Raw genomic sequence first — 23,940 nt, 5'->3', positions numbered from 1 at the left:
TTTTTTAGGAATTTTTGGAATTTTTGGATTTTTTGGGTCATGGAGGGGTATCTTGGTAATTTGGTCATTTTTTGGAAATTTTGACAAATTTGGATGTATTTAAGGTGTTTGAAATGGGTTTTGATCAATTTTGGGTAATTTGGCAAAATTTGGGAATTTTAGCCAAATTTGGGTCCCAAGGGCAGTTAGGTAATTTGGAGGTGCCTCGGGGCAAAAGACCAAGTTAGGCATTTCACATAGAATTGGATAGATATCCATTCTAAATGAACCATGGATTAATGTATTGTGAAGATATGGTGTACCCTAGTTCCAAGTCAACACCCAGGGTCAATCCTAAAGCCAAGTAATCCTATAGGGACTCTTCTTGAATTCTCTTATAATGATCTTACCTACTAAATGCTAGAGGTTAAGATCATTGTGTGAAATTTCAAGTTGAGTAAAAAGAAGAGTTTTGAATTTCTAATGGTGGGGGTACCTTTTCTAATTTTCTAAGACTAGTCAATAGGGAAGTCCTATGGCTAGACCTAGGCTACTAAAGAAGTTTCTAGACCTCAACCAAAAGTGAGGTCAACATGGTGTTATCTTTAAAAAAACTATATTTTTGATTCCATGAATGTTATAGTAGGTTTAAGCTAAAATAATTTGTGATAAGGGGTAGTTCTAGAGTTAAGATTTTGATATAAGGGAACATGAATATGCTTTTACTATTTATAGTAAGAAAAATTATATTTTTGAAATACTAGGAATATTAGATTTACACTTTAAAAAGAATTGAGACTCTATGAAAATCATTTTTAAAACTAATACACATTATAAAATAAGGAAATGTGATAAGTTTTTAACTTTAGGAGGATAATAGTGAAGTATAAAATCATTAAAGACTATCCAGATATAATAATCATTACATATAAAAACTATGGATTAAAAATATCCTAAAAAAAGAAAAATAAAATAAAAAAAAGAAAAAAAAAGAAAAAGGAAATCAAAAGAAAAGTAAAAAGAAAATATGTGGGGAAAAGCTTGAGGAGATACCTAATTAAAAATTGGATTCACTTAAATCATCTTAATGAAAGAAACCTAATTACATTTATGAGCTTATTATCAATTTTAAATGTATTAGTCAAATCTTTAGTAATAGATTTCTCATATAATTCTATCATTTAATTCTTCTAGAATTCCTAAGTTTGACAAATTACAATTATTCTTGAAATAAATAGCAAATCAGAATTCCTAATATGATTACTAGATTTTCTTATACCCAGTTCTAACCAGAGTTATTGAAAATTTTTCTAAAATTACACTATCTCATTTATGGAGCAAAATTATAAGAATATTTAATGAAACCCACTGCCATAAGTTAAAGCATGTGTTTAATAAAATTAGAGAGTTCTTGAGGACAAGTAACTGTGAAGTTAAGGGGTTTTTGACATGCCTAAAAATGTGCTATTTTTTATATACATTTTATGCTTAGTTTTAATGACATTGTGCTTTAATGGAAGATATTTTGCATTTTTTTGGTTTCATGTGCAAGAGATGGAGTTTTGGAGAAAAATGAGCAAAAACAGAGCAAAATGGGGTCAAATGGAGCAAAGGAGCACAAAGTGAAACAGAGAGCCAGACCCTGTACATAGAAACAGAGAGCCAGGCCCCTAGGCTCCAGGCAGTTATTTCAAGCTTCTAGAAGGTTGGCGCCTAAGCGCCCAGACTGGCGCCTAGGCGCCATAATCAGTTTTTTTTAAGACACACTGTATTTGAACAAACTTTGAAGGTGAATCTGAAGTAACTATTGGGAATTTCAAGGGTTTATATAAGGGGGTGTCTCTTCAAGTAAAGGGGGTTTTGTTGTGAGTGTGGTTGTGTAGGGGAAGAGAGAGGAAGAGAGGAAGGAAGGTGTGTGTGGTGTGTATCTCTTCAGGTGAAAGGGTGTTTCAATTGGAGTGAGATTGTAAGGAGAGTTAAGAATTCTTCAAAAGAACTTCAAGAGATTTGCTTAGGGAGGAGTTAGAGATAAGTGTTTTGTTTTTTTTAAGTTTGTTAAAGTTTAATGTGTAAATCTGATTTTAAATATCAATACATGTGTTATTGTATTTTTCCCATAAAATCTGAGTAATTTTTTTATCCTTCTCTTTGTGATGAGAAATAATCATGTGCAGAATTTCAATTATTTAGAATTGCTTTAATTTCAATATTTTGATGGTGTATTACTTTATGCTTAATTTACTTATGCAAGTTGACCAATTTATAAGTTAAAACATATTATGAATATGTAATGACTCGGGAGGGCTATGATTTACCTCAAGTAGTAATTACCCCACTAACCTTTAGGATGAAGAAAAAATAAACTTGGGGTGAGCGTAAATATATGGAGACATAAGAATTGACGGGTGTAAATTGGTGATTCTAGGGTGACATGCTAGAGCCTTAACCAATTTGATCTAGTGTTTGAAGCTTAAGGCTAAGTTAGCCCATATTGAGAGCTTATGTGGGTATTCTAGGGTGATAGATTAGAACCTACCTAGCATAACCAAGGATTTAGGAGCTTAAATCTAGGTTACTCAATGGTCTTTATGCACTCAGTAGAGGGTAAAGAATATATATGCTCCTATTTTTCACAAAACTACATTTAAATTTTTAAACATTCAATTCCTATACTGATTATAATCTCATGCAAGGAGATGGATTTTCATACAATTTGAACTTTTCTACATAAAACTAGTTTAAAAACATTTAGCATTTTCTTTAAGTTTAGAAATAGAATTTGTAAGTATTAGTTACTTCTTTTTACACATACAATTTCAACCTTATTTCTTAGATATTTTACTTAGAGGTTAAGTAGAGTTTTACTAAGTCGATAAAAAGAGTTTTTTCTTCCCTATCAGATCGATACTTGGGGACTAAAAGAAAGTCTTATATTACTTGAAATGATACGTGCACTAGTGCATTATCTCTAGTGTGTAAAATAGAATTGTGGAGAAAAATGAGAATTATATATTAAATAAAACTCAACTAAGAATTAAGGATGCAAGCACATATGGGTAGTGGGAGTCAAGTTTTTGGAGCCTTTGTTTGAATTTGAAATTGAAGTAATTACATACTAAGCACACACATATTATGTCGGGATCAGTGACCACAACATCATCATTAAATGGGTTCCTCCAACAGACAGATTGACATTTGAGAATGGTTCAATGTTGAACACTAAATCGGGGTGGTTAAGTGGACCTCTACAGTTTTCAACCGCTTCAAGTAGACCTTTATGAAGCTTGAATTTTGTCTCCTTCAAAGATAGTGATGCGGGTGGATTTAGTGTTAGTTTTGTAAATATTTTTCAATATTAAAAAATACACACAACAAATACAATAACAAATATTTAAATTAATCCCAACAAAATGACTTCAATTAAAATACATTTATCTTTTAATACTCTTTAAATTGCCAAAATCCCCTTTAAAAATAACACATGTATACATATCGCTTAAGTAATAAAGGGCTTTAATGGAGTCCTAGATATCAATCCTATAGGGAAGTTGGAAATGCCTATAAATAAGTTCCTATGATTATAATGTAAAGTACTATTTTTAAATTATAAAAAAGGTAAAGTGCGAAGTTTGAATATTAAGTAACAAGTGATTGTTAATTAAAATGCAGTTGAAAGACAAAGTTAACTAAATTGAATGCTAAACTTTCAAAAGTAAAATTTCAAAAATTAAAACTAAGATGTTGTGACGGAAAGTTCAAATTTAAGAAAACATCATTCTCCTTTACAATGAGTATATGATTTGTGAAGAAATTAAAATCATTTGAAAATATATACAAAAACTATTTTGTGTTAAATATGAGCAATCCTATTCTTTACCCTTTCCGAGTGCATACAAAACATTGACTAATTCAGAGTTTGGTCCATAATTTCATGTTTAGGCTGGTAGGATACTGGTTGCCACTCTAGAGCTCCCACTACTCCCTTCCCTGAGGGCTAACAATCTCGCATCAGTTTCCAATCAACTAGACCAAATTGAGGATTTTAATCTGTCACCATGAAATCTCCAATTCTGCATCCAATAAAGTATATTCCTCTATTTACCCAATTCTATGGATGAAATACTCTCCCATGAAATCAAATGTGATTCTCCCCATGTTGTAGAAATCATAGCCTTTTTGGAATATATGTTTCTCAACACATTTTAACATTTCAATTGGTCAGATCAAAAAATAAATGAATATGAGAGTTCAAATCACCACAAATTATTGACATTTAAAATGACATAAAACAAAATCAATTTTTCACAAAACCATATCTTAAAGTAGGGATAAGGATAAAGAAAACTACTCAGAATTCACAAGAAGGATATGATAAAATACGAATTATATTTATAAAAATAAGTTTACAAAAAAAAAGAAATAAAAGACACAACTTATCTCACAATCCTTCCCAAGCAAACTCCTAGAAGTTCTTTCTAAGCAATTCTCTCTTTACAAGCACTCTCAATTCTCTCTTAGAAGTGTAATGAAGAACAAATCTCTCACCTTTTCTCTCCTCTTACAATCCTTGAAGAAAATCTCCAAGCTCTTTACTTTCTCTCTCTCTCTCTAACTCTCCTTCTTCACGCCCAAAACTCCTTTCCTCTTCAAGCCTTAGACTTCCTTCTATTTAATTAAAGGCTGTTTCCCTAAAAAAAAAAATTCAATATTCCCTCCAAAATTCTGTGAAAAAAGTCAACTCTTTTAAATTCAAAAGACAAGTCCATTGTTCCAAGAGACATATTCCTTCATAAAAGAACCTTTCAAAATGTCTAGATGCATTGAAGTACTCCAAGGGGTGTTTAGAACAAGTGTCCCCTTGAAAATTCGTGCAAAATTCGTCTTGAACTGCCTTAATCTGCAAAAAGTCGCCCCTGGCGCATCATGCGCCAGCTCTCTGTCAAATGGATTATTTGACGCCAATCTGGCCCATCATGCGCTAGTTTGCTGAAGGTCGAGCTATTCTGGGTTTTGGCGCATCATGCGCCAAAATTTGAAACTTTGTTATTTTGGCTCCAAATTTCGTTCTTTTTGCTACTTTTGCTCCAAATGCCTAAAATTGATATATATGCAACAAAAACATGAAAATACTCTTCTTTAAACTGCAATATTACAAAAAATAAATATAAAACATATACTTAAAATAACATATTATTTTGGTGCGTCAGACAACTTGTATAATGTCGATGACATGTACTAATTTTGTCAGAGCTTGATCATTATTGGTGTACTCTATTGGTACCTATTCCTATTATTTAGTGTTAGCTTTTGGGGTTATGAAATCCTTTAACTTTCTTGTCTTTATTAATTCCTTAATGAGGTTGTAGAAGTGTCAAAATTACTTTGTATCATGACCGTGGTTTCTATTGTAGGCATAATATCAATTGGGATCACACATGTAAGTTCCAGCCTTCATGGGAATTGACTTCTTGAATAATTCTTTTTTTGGATGAACTCTATGATCTCGGTCATTGACACTCTCAAAGTTGTTACCTCAACCGGATGGAACCGAGCCATTTCCTGTCTCCTTTCAGGCTTTCTTCCCACTAATCTCCTGTCAATATTTTCTCCCTCCTTTCATTAGAAGCATTTATTGAGAGGGCCCTGAAAGTTATTCCCATCAAAGTGATGTCTCGCTCTCGACAAAACATGCATTGAAACTTTACTTTGACTCTTATGATATGGAGAAGCCAAATTGACAATCTTATTCCTTAAAAAAAAGTAATGATTTGTGAGTTTTGAGAGCTCAACTGAAGTTCTTGGCTTTTGTAAGCCAATTGTGTACATGAACTGACCTTAATGTAGGCCTTGAGCTAAGCCTGCATTAGCAAAAACATGTTCCAAGTCCCGAGAATCCAACATCTCTCACTAGAATCGGGTGATGAAGCTTATGAGGCTTTTCGTGGGGTCCTGATGGATCTTCAGGAGAGCTTGAGAGTTCTTAGTGGCTTTTGTATGCTAGCGAACTGAGTTATGAACAAATGTTTGAACTCCCTGTAGGAGCTCAAGACTCTAATAGATATGTTATTGAACCAACACAAGGTCGATTCTTTTAGTATCATAAGGAACAAACAACATCTAATGACATCATTTATCATTAATTGACATACAACTGACTCGAAAGATGATACATGATTAACATGATATGACTTTTATTTATATGATTCCAAAGAAAAATTTTAAACTTCTTTAGTGCCTTAACTTCCCCAATCTCTTTTGATAATACATTCTTCAACGCTCTGTGTTTTCTTCTTCTTCTCTTTTTGACTCCTTTGTTAAAGGATTCATAATGTTTCTGCTTTAGGATGTAGGTTTCGTCCCTTTCTTTTGCTTCTTCTTCTTCTTCTTCTTCTTCTTCTTCTTCTTCTTCTTCTTCTTCTATTCTCAGACCAAGGGCCCGTTTGGGTAATGCCCTTGGTAGGTCGTGTCGAGATGGTTCTTTATCTTGATTGTTTACAACTTGACGTCCCTTGTCTATGTGACACTCACCTCGATGATTACATATGCTCTCTAGGTGGATCATTGAGAAAGGATATGGAGGCTTCTTGCCTTGAATGTTGTATAACTATCAGATGCTATCCCTTCAACTCGTTGATCTATTGTGTCACATACTCTTTGGTACAATCCATTATGTTTGTTTGATTCACCTTTCACTTAAAGGATCTTCTTGTTGAGTTTGAGTATGAACTCCACACTGATTGCACTTTTTAGGATGTAGGGTCTCATATTGTTTGCGAGTTAATGCAACCCAATAAAGTCTCTGTATCTAGGAGGATGTATCAATGAAGATGATGGAAGGATCTCTTCTTCCCCCATAAAGAGGGGAAGAGAGAGAGAGGGGGGGGGAGAGAGAGAGAGAGAGAGAGAGAGAGAGAGAGAGAGAGGGTGTGTGTGAAACTCTTTTGTAAATCATCTTTTTTAGAAGAAAAGAGAAAAATCTCCTTATGAGCTACTCTCACCACCTTTTATACATGAGAGAAAAGAAATATACAATCGTATTCCATAAGGTATTCCATACGGTACAATGCTTGTTTGTGATGTCTTGATGAAAAGATTGAGAAGTGGGGTCGAGTTGAGCTTTAAGTGGGACACATGTTCTTGTGTGTAATGATGATCTTCTCTAGTGTTTCATGTTTCAACCATATTAGTAGGTGTGCTAAGTTCAACCACTTCGGCAGATAGACTCGGTCTAAGAATAACTAGAACTTTGGATATGGGCATTTAAGGCCCATAAAGTTCTTTATGAAGTAACTCTAAAAAAGCCTTACGAGGTTATGTGGCTTTATTTGGCTATATATATACATATTCTCTGTTTCATATCATAAATTCAACATTTTCATGATTAATTTAACAGTTTAATCGACATTTAAAGTATTAATCTCCGTCATAATTTTTTTGCTTTCAGCCTTAGCTTACACACATGCTCCCCATCCTCCTAACAAGCATCTTTCAAATTCAGCCTGTCATAAAAAAAACATGTCAATTTCTTATATAAAATTATTCATTAATTTTTTTATTTTGCATTTTGATTATTTCGTATTTTTATATTTTAAATGCACCTTAAATCTAGCTTAGATTTAACTTAGATATATCTCTTAATTTATTTCAATTTAATTTTTTGAGAAATAATTCACTATACCATATTATTAATTATTTTCTGCAATTAATTAATTCAATTTATTATTTTTTTTAATTAAAAGTTAGAAAGATTAATGTCTTATCTAAGAAAAGTAGCTCATTACAATATATTTTTGCCAGGACAAAATATGGATGAAAATATTAATATTTTTTTTTGAAAAAAAAATTATTATTTTTATCCTATTTGAAAATTTCTTATTTATGAGGATAAAATTGTAAAAACAGTCACCGTATACTTCCTAAATTAGCCCCAAAGCGCCTAAACTTCTCCGTACGGCGGCACTGCTAGTTGCCCTCGCGCCATTTTCCCGGCCACTGAAACCAGCAACAGGTATCGCTACAGCATGGGCACTATAAGCGGCCACACGGATCCAATGATTTGGATTTGAGAAGATTCCCTTCTCTCCGCGTGGGAAAAAGCCAGACGGCGCTTATAAGCTCGACAGTGAGAGCAGATCAGGATTCCCCTCCTACCCAAAAATACTGGAAGCAATAGGGAATGGATCTGCGTCTCCGATCGCAACAGCCGGCGTTCTTCGAGGCGGTTCGGTCGGGGGACGTAGAGGCAGTTCGGCGGGCGGTGGATGGGGTGGCCGAAGGCGGCGGAGAGGAGGCTGTGTCGGCGCTTTTGTTGGCGCAGACTGAAGCAGGAGAGACGGCGCTGTACATAGCGGCCGAGCAGAACTTGGAGGAGGTGGTTCGATACCTGCTGACTATCTGCGACTTTGAGACGGCTAAGATTCGCTCCCGCCTCGACATGGATGCCTTCCAGGTCGCCGCGAAGCAAGGCCACGTTGGTTCGTTCGTCTCTTTTCTCTCCTTCTCGCGCTCTCTTTTAACTGATTCTTGGTTACTTTTTTGAGTTTGAGAGAAGGAATTGAGATCGATAGTGGATTGATTTCTTTTCGTAATCAGGTTAACTTCTATTTAATTGGTGAAATTGGGAAATGTTTTTGTTTCGTGGTGAAACTTCTAAGTACGGGATTTGGAGGTTTATATTTTTTTTTGCACTTTAGAGGGCCAAGATAGGATCAGGGGTATATTTATCTATGACGAGGATTCGAATCGGTATTGTCGTTGTGTAATTCTTGATTTAACCATTTTTTTAACTGTATAATTTTTTTTTCAGAGTACGGCAATTAGAATCATCCGATATTTAAATAGTTGAGCCGCGAAAGATACAAATATTGTTTGAGCTATTTTGATATTGTGTTCAAAATTATTTTCTTCATTGTATATATAAAGTTTAGATAGGTGAGTTGGTTAGGAGTATGAAGTCGAGAAGGGGTCGGGGTGGTGTGGTGGGGCATGGGGGATTATTGGCGTGTTCAGATGCCCTAATTTATTGTAACGTGTTCTTATGTATTTTTTTAGTTTTTGCAATGATGGATTTCTTTAATCTACAATTATGCTTTTAATTTCTTCGCATTTGACTTGATTTCTTTATCTACAGCTATTAGTAATAAGGACTAAGAACTAGCTTCATTATAAAATTTATTTATTAAACAAGATTGAGTGGTGTTTTGAGTTCCCTTGGTAATTCTTTTCACTTAAAGTTTGGATAAAGAAGAACTTAAGCTTGATAAGGTCCATTAAATTTAGTTTCTCCATCAAGCTCCTTAAGTTGTCCGGATGAGCATAAGACAGGACAAAATTGTTGTGATAATCTTGAACTTTGTGGCTTTAATGTAGGAGTTATATTAATTCTGCTGACCAACCTTTCCACTCACTTATTATAATTTATCCTTCTGTCTGTTTTGTCAGCACCTTAGCATTGATTTTGTCATGTTCTAGTTGGTCTCCTGAAATTTGCAAATACATTTTATTGTTTCTATTGTTTTATTCAAATGCATGAATTCAAACGAATAAAATTCAACATAGTAAGACTAGGTCAACATATCCAATATTATTCTAGTTATAAATATTGTTGATGTGGATTAAATGAACCTATATATTTTTTTAATGTGAAATGGTTCTTAGGGAAAATTTAATTCCTTAAAAAAAACAATTTTTCCTATTAAATTTTGAATTCATTTATTTTTTTTTTCTTCAATAAAAAAATATAATTTTATTGGAAGTATTTTTTTATTTCACTATAGAATATCATTTTTTGAGTACTTCTTTGAACCACATTTAAAGCTCATCTGATCTGGTTTGTTGAATCTGTAGCCTATGATTCTTTGATTTAGTAGTGTTTGAATATATATTTTCATAGCAGTTTTTCCAATTTGACTGAATTTTTATCAGGTATTGTCAAGGAGTTGTTGAATGTGTGGCCTGGGCTGTGCCAGTTATGTGATTCATCAAATACCAGTCCTTTATATTCTGCAGCAGTTAAGGATCATTTAGATGTTGTAAATGCTATACTGGTTGCGGATGAGAGATCCATAAGGATTGTAAGAAAAAATGGAAAGACTTCACTGCATATGGCTGCAAGAAATGGATTTTTTCAGATAGTCAGAGCTCTTTTAGAGAAGGACCCGGGACTAGCTTCAATCAGGGATAAAAAGGGTCAGACTGCTCTTCATATGGCTGTAAAAGGAAAGAATCCTTATGTCGTGGATGAATTACTACATGCAGATCCCACAATACTCAATGTACAGGACAAGAAGGGTAACACAGCTTTGCATATAGCCACAAGAAAATGGAGGCCACAGGTGATTTGTTTTTGCGTGAACTATCTCTTTTCCACAATAATTTTTTAGGCAAAATGTTTAATGCATTTGAAACTAGTCCAATACTAATCTCCAAACATAAGAGGTGTTAGTTAATTGCTGTTTATAATCAATCAAGTGTCACACAAATTTTTTGAGCGTGCCTTGAGACAAAATGCATTTTGTCACTTAATGACGAACAAAAAAATTTGGGGGCCTAAATACTGCTCAAAATAAAATAAAAAAGAAGAATACTTTTCTCATAATTAACCATTGTAGCATGTGGGTGATGAAGGTGAATTAATTGGAAAGTCCCAATTCTGTTTCGACTGAAACCAATTATTAAAACAGGATTGAAATTTTAACCATTTGAAATGCACGATAAATCAATTATTTTGATGAGTGATGAAATGTACTGGTGTGGATCATATATTTATATTCAAAAAAATGTACTTATTTTATGTTAATTGTTTGCATTTATTGTTGCAAAACATGTTGAAGCCTTGACTACCTCAAAAAGGAAGTCTAGGATTGGCCTAGATATCCATCCAGGTGGATTGAAGGACTTGCTAGGCTCATTTGATTAGTCTAAGATATTTTGGGTTGTATATATTGACCTCAGTATAAGAAACATAAACCGACATAATTGAATGCAATATCAAGAATAGACATATAGATAAAACGATGCATACAATGTGTTCGAATGTGTCAATCACAATTAGAACATTCAAAGTCTTGTTTGTGCACAAAATTATATCACACCAATGTTTGCACAACACCAACAATATCAACAAAGTGGAATCTTTTGCAGTTGATCTGCTCGAGCATGATGATGCGTAGATGTTGAGGCAACACCGTGCAAATCTGAGTCAAGGTGACCTAATCAATGAAAAAATCACTGACTTTGTCCGTTCATAAGATGGACCACACAAATGTGTTTAAAGCATCAAAATTGCCTAAAAAGTACATAACCAACATCATGCACATTAAGATATAAAAAAGGAAAATTGTATGTTAAATGAGAATTTACACCCTGATTTATATTTTCTCAACTCTAATAGTAATGATAATTACCATTGTTATTATTATTATTATCTAATTAAATTCACACACGCGCGCAAACATACCCACTGATATATAATTCTTTAGTCGTGTCGGTTAAACATCCATGCGCATATTGTCAACTTAAGGAAAGGGGTGATGTGTGTGTTATTTTTTTATGCAGGCAACCAAAATTTTTATGTGTGTTTTTGTAAGCATGGTGGACTTGTGACCCTCAGCCGCAATGTAGCAAGGCATTGAACTTGCATGTTTTTTTAAGTGTGGTGGGAAGGCTTAACACTCCTAATGTAGGCTCCCACACGGGGATGATTTAGGGGTTTTTTGAAATTTAGTTAAAATTTTGCTTAAAAATAAAAATAAATAAATTTGGCTTAGTAAAAAATGGAAAAACATAAATCCATAAACTAAAACTAAAATGAGCTTTAAATAATTATTTAAAATATTGTAAACTACTAGAATTATATGCAATTAGTATTTTATAAAACTTACAGGAGATTTGTAATTTCACTCTCAAAAGATGAGCATAACTTCTTTATATGCAGAACTCTCAGAACACAAATAAATGAGCCCAAAATTGAATGAAAATGAACTGAGCCATTCTTTTGTTTATAGATGGGAAAAGATGCCTTATGGGTTTAAATAAATTATATCATATAAAGATTAATATGCAAGTAAAAAATTTGAAATGACATCTATAGGCCAATAATTTAAATTGGAATCTATTAAAGAATGCAAATTAATTCGTAATCTATATGCCTTTTATGCTTTTGAATCCGCTTCACAAACCTACAAGCGAACAAAAAAAAAATATCGTACTTCGGAAAACATGCATACTAATATATTAAGAACCGGCGTGTGCTCTGTCTAATATGCTTAGCAAATTCTGTTGTCTAAGATATTGTGCAAGCCAATAAGAAATAAAGTTAATATAAATTTCCTAGCATCGAGAAATGTGCAATTAATTTGAAAAATATTTTGATATTTTGAATTTAATAATATCTCTCAATTCAAAATTAAATTTATTATCATTGATTGACAAGTGCTCTTGATTGGGCCACCTTCTTTATAGGTTATGGTCGTAGGTATAACCTAATGTTGATAATCTTTCTCCAAACAAAGACTAGTGTTAACAAAACCAAGTGTTATTTACTGGCTAAGGATTTAAATGTTGATCTTATACAAAAGACATGGATATCTAATGTAATATCTACATAAAACTATTAAACCCTTCATTATGAAAAAATTGACTCAAAAATAAAACTTTCAATACATTACTACATTCTCTAAATTGCCATAATGAGATTTACTCATAAGTTTGATCTTTTACATATATGAGTTAGAGTTGATGTGATTTACATTGTAACAAGTATTTGAATAAACTTAATACTACTGCCTAGATCCTTTGCAAGCAAGGTGCAATGCTGATAAGACTCAAATCAAATAATCAAATAAATACCTTGATGATGGTTTTGTTCATTGTGATCTCAATCGGAGGGATCTATTTTTAAAATTAAGCTCAAAATAATATTTAAATAAACTTAATTGATTAAGATTATGTGCTTTATGATCTATAAACAATACAGAGTCAATAACATGCAATATTACTTAAATCTCCAATGAGGGTCATATTGAATGCAAATCTCTACCAGAAAAGCCTATTCCAAAATAAAAAAAATTCAAATTGTAAAAAAAAAATTCTAAAAAATTTTAAATAAAATATATCATGAATTACTGTTTAAAGAAAATCTCATTTATCTTCCACAATCGTTTGTTGAGAGCTCAAATTTATGATTAATTTGAGCTTATTAGGAGCTAATATTATATTAAGCATGCTATTATATTTATATTTGAATTTATTTGTGCTAGTAAGAGCATATTCCGAGTCCTCTATTTCCATGATTTATCCATTAGACTCCACAAATGAAATAATTATGATTAGAGCCCTTTAACTAGGTGGTTTGATTAGCATGCTCCACTATATTACAATTATGTTTGCAGCCATGCTCATCAATGATTTTCTACCATTTATGTTGTGAATTATTGTGTATACCTGATAGGACACAAAGCCCTCTGTAAGCTAAGGTCGACTTGAATTTGTCTCCTTAGATAGATATTTATCTTAGTTCTGGAAGGTTTCATTGGACAAAATAATCCGTGACTGCTGACAAAGATTTTTCTATTAGGCTAAGTTAACTACATTCTCTGACTAAATATAATAGGATCGATGTTAACCTGGGATGATGAAACCTTGAGATTTTAATTTTGTTCGTCTTCTTTCCGCTATCATTCGCTTTAAAGCCATGGTGATAAATTTTTACAATATATAATTAATTTTATTTTCTATTATATGAAAATTCTAAATATTTAGTGCCTAATCATTAGTTTTAATTGAAAGCGCTCTCCCATAATCAGGAAAGGTAATTAACAATAGAGACTCATGCTTATGAAAAACCTCAAACCTTAAATCTTAAAAGTCACCGCAAAATGAGAACAATTCTCTCTAGTGTTTTATCTACAATCTAATTTGTCTTCTAAAAATTTGATCCGAAACCTCAATGTAAAATTCTTATTTATTTTTAAGGGAGGTTGGTGTGTGAATATTGACATTCTCTATATGTAGTTTGTTAGGAAATTCATATTTTTTTCGATCAAGGGGTGTATTGTTATTTTATATGTTTCTCGTTTTGGTGTAAGCTAGTTTTCTTTTCTTTTTCTTAGAATACTCTATGAATATTGCAGACATTTATTACCATGATTTGTTATGAAATAAATAAATTGAGCCTAGCCTTCTTTTTTCACATATGGTATTACAACTTGTTCTTTTTCAATTTTTCTTATTTCATCCCATTCTTCATAATATTAAAGGTTTTTGACCTTCTTGTTTTCTTCAACCATCATTACTTGATGCAATGCCCTGATCTAGTTGCTTGCCTTTAGAATTATGATGTTCTTTGCCATTATCTTTTTTGGATGGCTTCCTCTTGAGATTGTTTAAATTTGATGAGCAGTTCACATTTGTATTTTTCATCCTTCTGTTGATTTCGTGCTTCCCATTCCTATCTCTTTTCTGGACCTGACTTCTGACATGTGTCAATTTTACGTGATTTTACCTGCCATTCTTCCTACATGTTATATCTTATTCTTTTGTATTTATCATAATTTTACACTTGAGAAGGGTTTTCCTTAATATTGTGCAAGATGCAAGTGTTGAATACGAACAAGTTGTAACGAGAAAATTAAGCGAAGAAGTGTTGCGAAGCTGCGTGACCATGCCTGAAAGTGGCGTGATCATGCTACCTATCAAAGACACCTAGCGTGACCACGTCAGAGTTGGCGTGACCACGCCAGAGATGGCGTGACCATGACATCCTAGGCAGTGGAGCGGCGTGACCACGTCGCAAGCGGGCGTGACCATGCTGCCCCCTGCTGTTTTGTGGCATGACCATGTCAGAAACTGGCACGACTACGCCGACAAGCGAAAAAAAACTTTATAAAGGAAATTTGATGGCCCAATCCGTGGTTCTTGCTAAAAAATTGATTCTTAGGGCTTCTTGGAGGGAGTTTTGCAGCAAAGAAGGATTAGAGGCTACTAGAGGTAGATTTGAGAGAGAATTTAAGTGCTCTCTTCCCGGTTTTCTTCCTCCTTTGGAGATACCTAAAAGAGGGATTTTTTTTTTCATTTGTGAGTTGTGAGAGCTTTGTATAAGAGGGAGAGTTGCTGTTATCAAAGAGAGAACAAGAGCCTTGTAAGTCTTTCATGTATTTGATTTTGTAATATATTTCTGCATAGTTTTTCTCACTATGATTTTATCTGCGATGTGTCACTAAATTGTTCTTCGTGTTTTTGTGATGTAGGGAGTTAGTGTATTTATTGTGGTTTTTTTGTAATTTTTTTCTGTTAAGCATTTTCTTCGAGCTTATGACCTTGTTTTTGGTTAATCTCCAAGATTAATTTACTCATAGTCTGGCTAATTAGGATGTTCAAATGTTTCGTGAAAAAATGACTTTTAACAGTTTCATAGTGGATACGAAGGGATAACTATAGAATTCTAAGAGGATAAACATATTCCAGTGGAATTTTGCATTCATTCTAGGGGATCTCAAAAGTCATGCGAAATGTCATGGGATTGATAAAGCTTCAACTTCATGGATTCTAGTCTTCTTTTGACCTATACAGACATAAGAAGTACTATTTCCTCGATTAACAACAATCATGTAGGAAAATATCTAGTAGAATCACGATCATCATGATCCCCAAACGACAGAGGTACGAACCTCATAAATCTTAAAGGAACTCACAAAATTCATTCCGTTATTTTTGTTTTTTGCTATCTTCTCCTTGCTATGTTTTGCTAGAACCTTAGGATTTAAAACTCTCTTTGTGATTTTGCCAGACTAAATTAGCTAAATTATTAAACTAGAGATTTTTCTGTGAAAATAACTATTACAGTTTTCCTGTGGGATCAATATGCGGTACTTTTTAACCGTATTATTACTTAACACGTGCACTTGTGTTGTACGACTGACTTGCCCCGTGATAAGTTTTGGCTTGTCATGTTTTTGACGCCGTTGTTGGGGAAATACGTTAATAATTATTTATGCTTGTAGGAAAATTTTAGTTGAAAAACTTAGGTTCTAAATTTGATACTATTATTTTCTTATTTTTATTGTGGTTTTATTTATTATTGTTCATCTGTATTTCCTTTGTGTTTCTTTGGAGTTGTTCAAAAATTAAAAAGCCTAAAAGCAAAAAATATTTTGCTGTTAATTTATTTTTCGTTTCTTTTTCTTTTGAATATTGTGTGTTGCATTTGACTACTAGTTTGTTGAATGACTTCTGTGGGTCAGTGTGATTGTTTGCTGCATATTTTGTAAATTATCCTTTTTCTGCATAGGCTGTTTGAGGCTTACCTCGCCCCTTTCAACCCTGAGATTGATCGTACTTTTAGTCATCGTAGGAGATCACACTTGTTTTCTGAAACAATTTTTGAGATGGCTGACCCGAACACCCCTATCTTTAAATCACTTAAGGAGTATGTCAACCCATTTGTTGAAGAAATCCCCATGAATATAAACTACCCATCTCTTGAAGCTAACACCTTGGAATTGACCATAGTTTAGATGATACAAAACAACCAGTTTGGGGGACTTGCATCTGAAGACCCCAACCTTCACTTAGCCAATTTTCTTGAACTATGTGCCACCTTTCGATATAACGGTATTCACAAAAATGCCATTAGATTGAGTTTTTTTTTTTTTTTTTTCTTGAGGGATAAAGCTAATGTATGATTAAACTCCTTTGTCCCAAGATCTATCACGACTTGAACGATTTAACACAAAAATTTCTAGCCAAATACTTTCATATATATAAAACTGTAAAACTTTGTAATGAGATTACTTCATTCACTCAAATAGATGGAGAGTCTATTTATGAGACTTGGTAGAGGTTTAAAGAATTACTCAGGAGGTACCCGCATCATGCCCTACTTGATTGGTTAATCATTTAAATTTTTTACAAAAGACTACTAGGTACCCTGAGATCCTTAATAGGTGCTGCGGCAAGAGGATCGTTAATGTTTAAATCTTTTAATGAAACCTAGCAATTATAGAAGAAATAACCACTAACAATTTCCAATGACTGGCTGAAAAAGTTAAACCCCAGAAGGTAGCCAGTGTTTATGAATATGATATTTTAGTTGTCCTGGCCACCTAAGTATCTACAATTTCAAAAAAATTCGATAATTTGGGATGAATTTGATGTATGGAATGCCATCCAATGAAGGGTTAATTCTAGTACCAATGATAGATCCTAGCATCTTAGCCTTAGAATCTATGAAAGTAATAGGAAACCATGGCCATAACCCATACTCTAACCCTACAACCCAGGCTTGAGAAACCAACCAAATTTCTCTAGGAATAATAATAACCAGCAAAGGGGGAACAATCAGAACAACCATATAGGTAGTTAGCAAAAGCCAGGAAGCCAATCTCGGAAACCAAAATATTCACCAAGATTTCAAGTTGATTCCCAAAACCAGAAGAAGTTACATATTGAGGAGTTAGCTATTCAAATGGGAAACACTTTACAGAGCCAAGATGCAGCCATAAAAAAAACGTCGAAACCTAATTAGGACACCTCACAAACTCAATGAACAATAGACCCTCAGGAGCATTGCCTAGTAATACTGAGGCGAATCCAAAACACCAAAATTTGGAGTAGTGCAATGTGGTAAGAATTTAGACTAGTGTAGAAAAATAAACTGTTCGGAGGATAACACATCTGTGAGACCTTTCTTAGAAAAAGTTTCCTCTGTCAGTCTGATTGTCCCATCTGAATGACTTTCAGCTCCGTTCCCTCAAAGGCTGCAAAAGCCTAACAAAGACTTTGGTAGTTTTACCATTTCCTATGCCACAAGAACTTAATTTCAAGGACAAGCTTTCCGTGACCTAGGGGCCAGTGTCAGTCTCATGCCTTTGAATATTTTCAAACAATTTTGAAGAGGAAAAATTATTTTTGCAAATTTGATACTTCAGTTAGCAAATCAATCTGTGGCTCATCCTTTAAGAATAGCTGAAAACCTGACTGTCATTGTTGATAGATTTACTTTTTTGATTGACTTTATAGTTTTGGATTGAAAAGCTGATAAAGGGATGCATGTGATTGTTGGGAGGCCTTTTTTGCCACTGAAAGGGCTATTATTGATTATCATAAGGGAAAGGTAATTTTATGACAACATGATCAAGTAGTTCCTTTGATGTTTTAAAGTTATCAGGCCTTCCCCAAGCCTATAGGAATGATCAAATTCAAAGAACTGAAATTGTGACTCGGGTAGTAAAAATCCAATATACTGAATCCGTGGATGTTCATTTGGAAGGGCAATGGATTATTGATAAATTTTTCAGGTATTTGACTGACGAAAATGTTACTCTTCCAGTAGGAAAACTCAACCACGAAGCCCAGATCGGTTAGGAGACCACCTTAGTCTACATATTGGATTCACAAATGATTATTTGGTTGAAAGCTAGATTTCCTATAAACCCTCCTTCTGTGGTTAGAACAGGATTACAATTTGGGAAGAACCAAGAACATGACCTTACTGGAAAACTCAGGACCACTTGAACTTGAGATTAGCGATCAGAGACTACTGAGGTGGTGTTTTGACCCTAGAGGCCCGGAATAGGATGTTGCCTGAGACTTGGTCCGGTTGAGGATGTAAACCAAGTACTATCTTGGGAAACGACCCAAGTGTTATCTTATGTTTTATTTGTCACAGGTATTCTAGTTATTTTGTGTTTTGTGGTTTGAAGTCATATAATTGTGAGTACTTTGTTGATTGAATATGTGTAACATCGAGTACCAGTGTCTCTATTGATTAGTTGGTCTATTTGGAGGAAGGTCGCATGAAAAAATGTTCATGTCGTACTAGGGCCGGTGTGACCACGCCATGGTCTGGCATTACCACGCCGACCAACGACGCGACCACACCACACTGAGTTTATTTTGGGCATGTCACGGATTAGGGCCGTGCGACTATGCCACAACTCGGAGTGACCACAACGCAATCCGGCGTGACCATGCCGTCAAGCTTTTAAATGACCGAGCTATGGTTTTTCAACACTTCCCTCACTTCACTTTCTTCGAGCACTTCCTCTTCCTCTCCTGCTCTTAGATCACCGGAAAGTAAGTTCCTTTCACTAGATCCAATTCTCATTTTGTAGATCGGGGTAAAAGCTATAGGATGTGGTGAGTTATCTTGCATTTATTCTTATTTTTCTCATTTTCTCCATTGATTTTATTGAATCTCACTCACATATTTCTTGAATTTGCATTGACATTGATTTTTTCGTGATAATACTTTGATTTACACTCCCGATCCATGATTTTATGCCATAAAATTCAACTTTACATGTTTTGTTACCGTGAAGAATGGTATAATCCTCAAAATTTTCTCATTCATGCCAGAGTACTTCTTGCTCAAAAGTGAGTAGCACTTTGAATCAGCAAGGCATGGCCACGAATTGTAAAAGCAATAAGCTGGATTGTATGAATTAGAAATTTCTATGGATATGGTTCTCGTTTGGTCGTAAATCCATCACCAATCTGATTGATGCGACTAAAGGTTCGGGCTATTTGGAACTTCTGTCTCGAAATGGGGATAACGTAAATTTAAGGAGAGTCCCCTACCGGCCCATCATGGACATGGAAAATAGCGAAATCACTTGGGGACTAAAATGACCTTGCATCATTTATGTCCTTGCCAAAGAGAGGGTGAAGTCACTATGCACACACATTGACGCAACATTATGCAGGAGTCACTGTTGACTATAACATTCCCGATTGTAGCACCCTTAAGCTTTGGAGGATGGGGGACATGAAGAAGGTTGACAACAGTTTAGTGACTCGGGTGATGTTACGTACTTGCGCTCAGTGAGAGGCTTACACGTAGTTGAGTGCTTGCACCCTTCAGACCAACGGAGTAGTCTAGGTGGTCGGGGCAGTGACATGGGCGACTTTTGTATCGTTCACTGCTTAGGGTGTCTGTGTGATGTTGTCCTTCTGACGCTACATGACTAGTTTCTCTGGATGGGCTACTACATTATTGTTTGGCCGCAGTAGGAGTGTTGATTACTTTTGTGTTGTTGTCTCTGCAGGCTGCTTCTAGCACATTTTTGTACCTGTTTTTATTTTCATATATATATATATATATATATATATTGAGATTATATTATTACAGTATTGAGTACCTTTGTTAGATGATTTTATTTGCGGAGTTTTGCACTTTACTTTCTACGATTCATGTGATTGCCCTACCTTTAATTTTTCTGCATCTGCCTATTTACTGGTGCTTTTTGTTGTCCATGTGTGGAAAAAACTAAGTTTGGGGAAAATGAAATATATCTGGTTATGAACTTGAAAGATAATTAACATAGCTCTAGTAAAGATTAAAACTTTTATTAGGTAATTCAGGCGTGATGATTAATTCAAATTGCTAATCATAAGTTTTTTAAAAAGATAAATGTCATTTAAGAAAAATTAACTTTAATAAATTAATAACAAAATTCTGCCCTTAACAACTTCTGACTTCACTTAAAAAAACCAACAAAGTCTTGAAAATGTATAATTTAAGTGTTAAGTAACAAACCAAGAATATCTGTAATTTTTTTTTAGTTTATTTTAATTAAGTGAATGTGACCTTACGTCTTAGCTGGAAAAGATAACTTGTGGTGGAACATTAAAATATCAATTGTGGAGTTTTACTTATTAAGAAATATTACCTTCCTCCACATTTAAAAGTATAAAAGAGAAGAAAAAGTTTTGAACCAGATATATTAATTTTTCAGGATAAAAAGAAGAAGAAATAAAAAGAAAGAAATTAAAATGAAAAGACTAAAAAGTGAAAACCCTTGAGAAGAAGCTTGAGGTTGACAAAACAAAACTTCAAGAAAAGAAAAGAAAAAAAAAAGAAATAGGAGGAGGTCTAGTGGGACTCAAGCGATACTTGCATTGATTCTTTAATGAAAAACCACTTTGAAAGATTGATCTTCAAGGGAAAGACATAAATAAATATTAAGTTTGCTAAAATTCACTGAAATTGTATTAATGATATTCAAGGTAAGTGAAATGACTTAAATTAACACCAATTTAAGAATCTATGAAACTTTCTGAAGGATAAAATGAAGGAAATTAAGGAAACATTAAGTTATTAACCAGTAAAGCTAATTGATCCTAAATGACATTTAATACTTTTAATAGCTTCTAATAAACATGTTGAATAAACAAAATCCTACAGGAATGCCAATTAAATTCTTAATACCTAATTGAGCCATGTGATTACTTGAGGGCAAGCAATAGGGTATGTTTGGGGTATTGAAATGCCTCAATTTACGTGATTTCACCTGTTATTCTTTCTGCATTTTACATGTTATTCTTATGTATTTATCACAAGTTTACAGTTGAGGGATTTTTCTTTAATGTTGTGCAGGATGTAGGAGTTGAATAGGAACAAGTTAGAAAGAGAAAATTAAGCGAAAAAGTACCTCGAAGTGGCGTGAACATGCCTGAAAGTGGTGTGACCATGCCACTTATCGAAGACACCTGGCGTGACCACGCCATCCTAGATAGTAGAGCGGCGTGACCACCTTGCAATCGGGCGTGACCATGCCACCCTCTGTAGTTCTGTGGCGCGACCACGTTGGAAACTAGCGTGATCACACCGACGAGCGTGAAATTATTTTAAGAAGGAAATTTGATGGCCCAAGTCATGATTCTTGCTATAAAATTGACTCTTAGAGCTTCTTGGAGGGAGTTTTGCACCAGAGAAGGATTAGAGGCTATTACAGGTGGATTTGCTTGAAAACTTGTGTGTTCTCTGGAAGGTTTTCTTTCTCTTTTGGAGAAATCTAAAAGAGGGATTTTTCCTTTGTGAGTTGTGAGAGCTTTGTATGAGAGGGAGAGTTGTTTTCATCAAAGAGAGAACATGAGTTTTGTATGTCCTTTATGTATTTGTTGTTTGCAATGTATTTTTGCATAGTTCTTCTCGCTATAGTTTTCTCTGCGATACGTGACTAAATTCCTCTGTCTCTATGATGTAGGGAATAATGGATTTATGTTGGTTTTTCCATAATGTTTTTCACTCAAGTGTTTCATGGTCTTGCTGTTGGTTAACTTCCGAACTTAATTTACTTCTAATCTGATCAACTTGGATGTTAAAATGTTTTGTGAAATTATGATATTTAATCATTACGTAGTTGAAATGAAGGGTTAACCACAGAGTTCTAAGAGGATAGACATATTCTAATGGAATTCTACAATTATTTCAGGGGATCAGAAAAGTCACGCGGAATGTCATAGGGATTGAGGAAGCATCAACTTCATGGATTCTAGGTTTTTTTTGGCCTATACATAGACATAAGGAGTATTATATCCCCGATTGACAACAATCACATATGAAAACATATAGGAAAATCACGATCGCCATGATCCCTAAATCACAGAGGAACGAATCACATAAATCTTGAAGGAACTTACAAAAGTCTTTCCATTTTTTTTTGCTTTCTGTTGTCTTCTCATTGCTCTGTCTTGCTAGAACTTTAGGATTTAGAACTCTCTTTGTGATCACGCTAGACTAGATTAGCTAGATTAATAAGCTAGAGATTTTTCTTTGGAAACAATTGTTACACTTTTCCGGTGGATCGATACACGATACTTTTTAACCACATTACTACTTGACACGTGCGCTTGCATTGTACGACCAACTTTCCCTCGGTAAGTTTTGGCATTGTACGACCAACTTTCCCTCGGTAAGTTTTGGCGTTTCAACCTCCTCTCTACACACACTCTATTATGTTTTGGCGTCGACCTTTTTTCGTCGATCATTATTCTTTAGATTGTGGTCACATCTTCATGGATTGAAGAGTAATAGATTCAATTTAGAGCTCCTCGGGTGATCCAATTTCATGGACGCCAGCCTTTTGTGTTTGATCTATTATCAACTATATTATCTTGCAAACCTGACACAACCATCAATTTTCCATATATTATCCTCTTTCATTATTGTAATCAAACATTCATCGATGTGAATACTCTAATAGCTAGGGAATTTAGAATAGCCACCTATGTATCATCGACACTTCTAAAAATGTGTCGTACCCATGTCAGACACGTATCAGCCACCGACATACCCAGACAGTTGTCTAACACTATAAAATATGTGTCTGAATCTTTATTAGACCTGAACACGAAAGTCTAGAATCAAAACAATTTGCAAAAAAATGGGCCACGAAAAATATAAGATAATAAATAAATGTATAGTTTTAATTGTACCTCGTGTTCGAAATTGTCTCCTCTATCTTCATGTAAAAGCTTCTTCTAATATTCGTCAAAATCGAGTATTAAAAGTGCATCTAATATAAATCAGAGTTGAGCATAGATAGTTCCCCCTTTTTTTGTCGGGGCCGAACATCAAAGGTCTATCTTGCATTTGTTGAAGTGGAATGTTGTAGTTCTCCATTGTTCATTGAAGCCGAACCTTCATTCGCTAAAGTGGAAGCCGTAAGCTTCTTTTTCGCAACCCGAGCATGAGTCAAACTTGTTTGCTCAAGCCGATCTAAATACCTGGCGAACTTTGCAGCGTTCGCACTGAAGTTTCTATTCATTGAAGCCAAGTGGAGTCAATGCCACCTAGTTTTGTAAGTGATAATTTATAATTTTTCTAACTCTTTAATAAGTTAATAATAATTATAAATCTATACATATTCTAATTCTAAAAGTTAAATTATAACTTAATTAATTAAACAATTTATAATTGTATGATATTTTAAACTTTAATAGATAGGTTGGAGGAACTCTTTCGAAATATATTATGTCTAATTTTGAAAATTAATTTTTAATAATATAAGTTAAATTTATAAAATTAAATTTTATTCTTGCATACTCTATTTTGTGATGTTTTTGATAAAAAAATGAAAAAATATTTTTTTATTAATAATTAATTAAATATGAAAATGTATTCATGATGTGTTGTCTTTTTTTTTTTTTTTTAAATGTATTATGTCCCATATTGTGTCG

General features: G+C 33.9%; 1 protein-coding gene across 1 annotated transcript in view; it reads left to right on the top strand.

Annotated features, from left to right (window-relative positions):
* The first annotated feature begins 8,023 nt into the window (after positions 1 to 8,023).
* The window catches only part of LOC110029956 (ankyrin repeat-containing protein At2g01680), a 28,718-nt gene continuing 12,801 nt past the window's right edge, over positions 8,024 to 23,940 (top strand). The window contains exons 1-2 of the mRNA XM_020732463.1: positions 8,024 to 8,453; positions 9,904 to 10,313. Of these exons, the coding sequence (XP_020588122.1) occupies positions 8,156 to 8,453; positions 9,904 to 10,313 (708 nt within the window). The 5' untranslated portion in view covers positions 8,024 to 8,155. The remainder of the gene's footprint in view (positions 8,454 to 9,903; positions 10,314 to 23,940) is intronic.

Source organism: Phalaenopsis equestris, unplaced genomic scaffold, assembly GCF_001263595.1.
Source record: "Phalaenopsis equestris unplaced genomic scaffold, ASM126359v1 Scaffold000617, whole genome shotgun sequence".
NCBI classification, from domain to species: domain Eukaryota; kingdom Viridiplantae; phylum Streptophyta; class Magnoliopsida; order Asparagales; family Orchidaceae; genus Phalaenopsis; species Phalaenopsis equestris.
The sequence above is the reverse complement of the archived record's forward strand: the minus strand, read 5'-3'. Positions and strand labels throughout refer to the sequence as shown.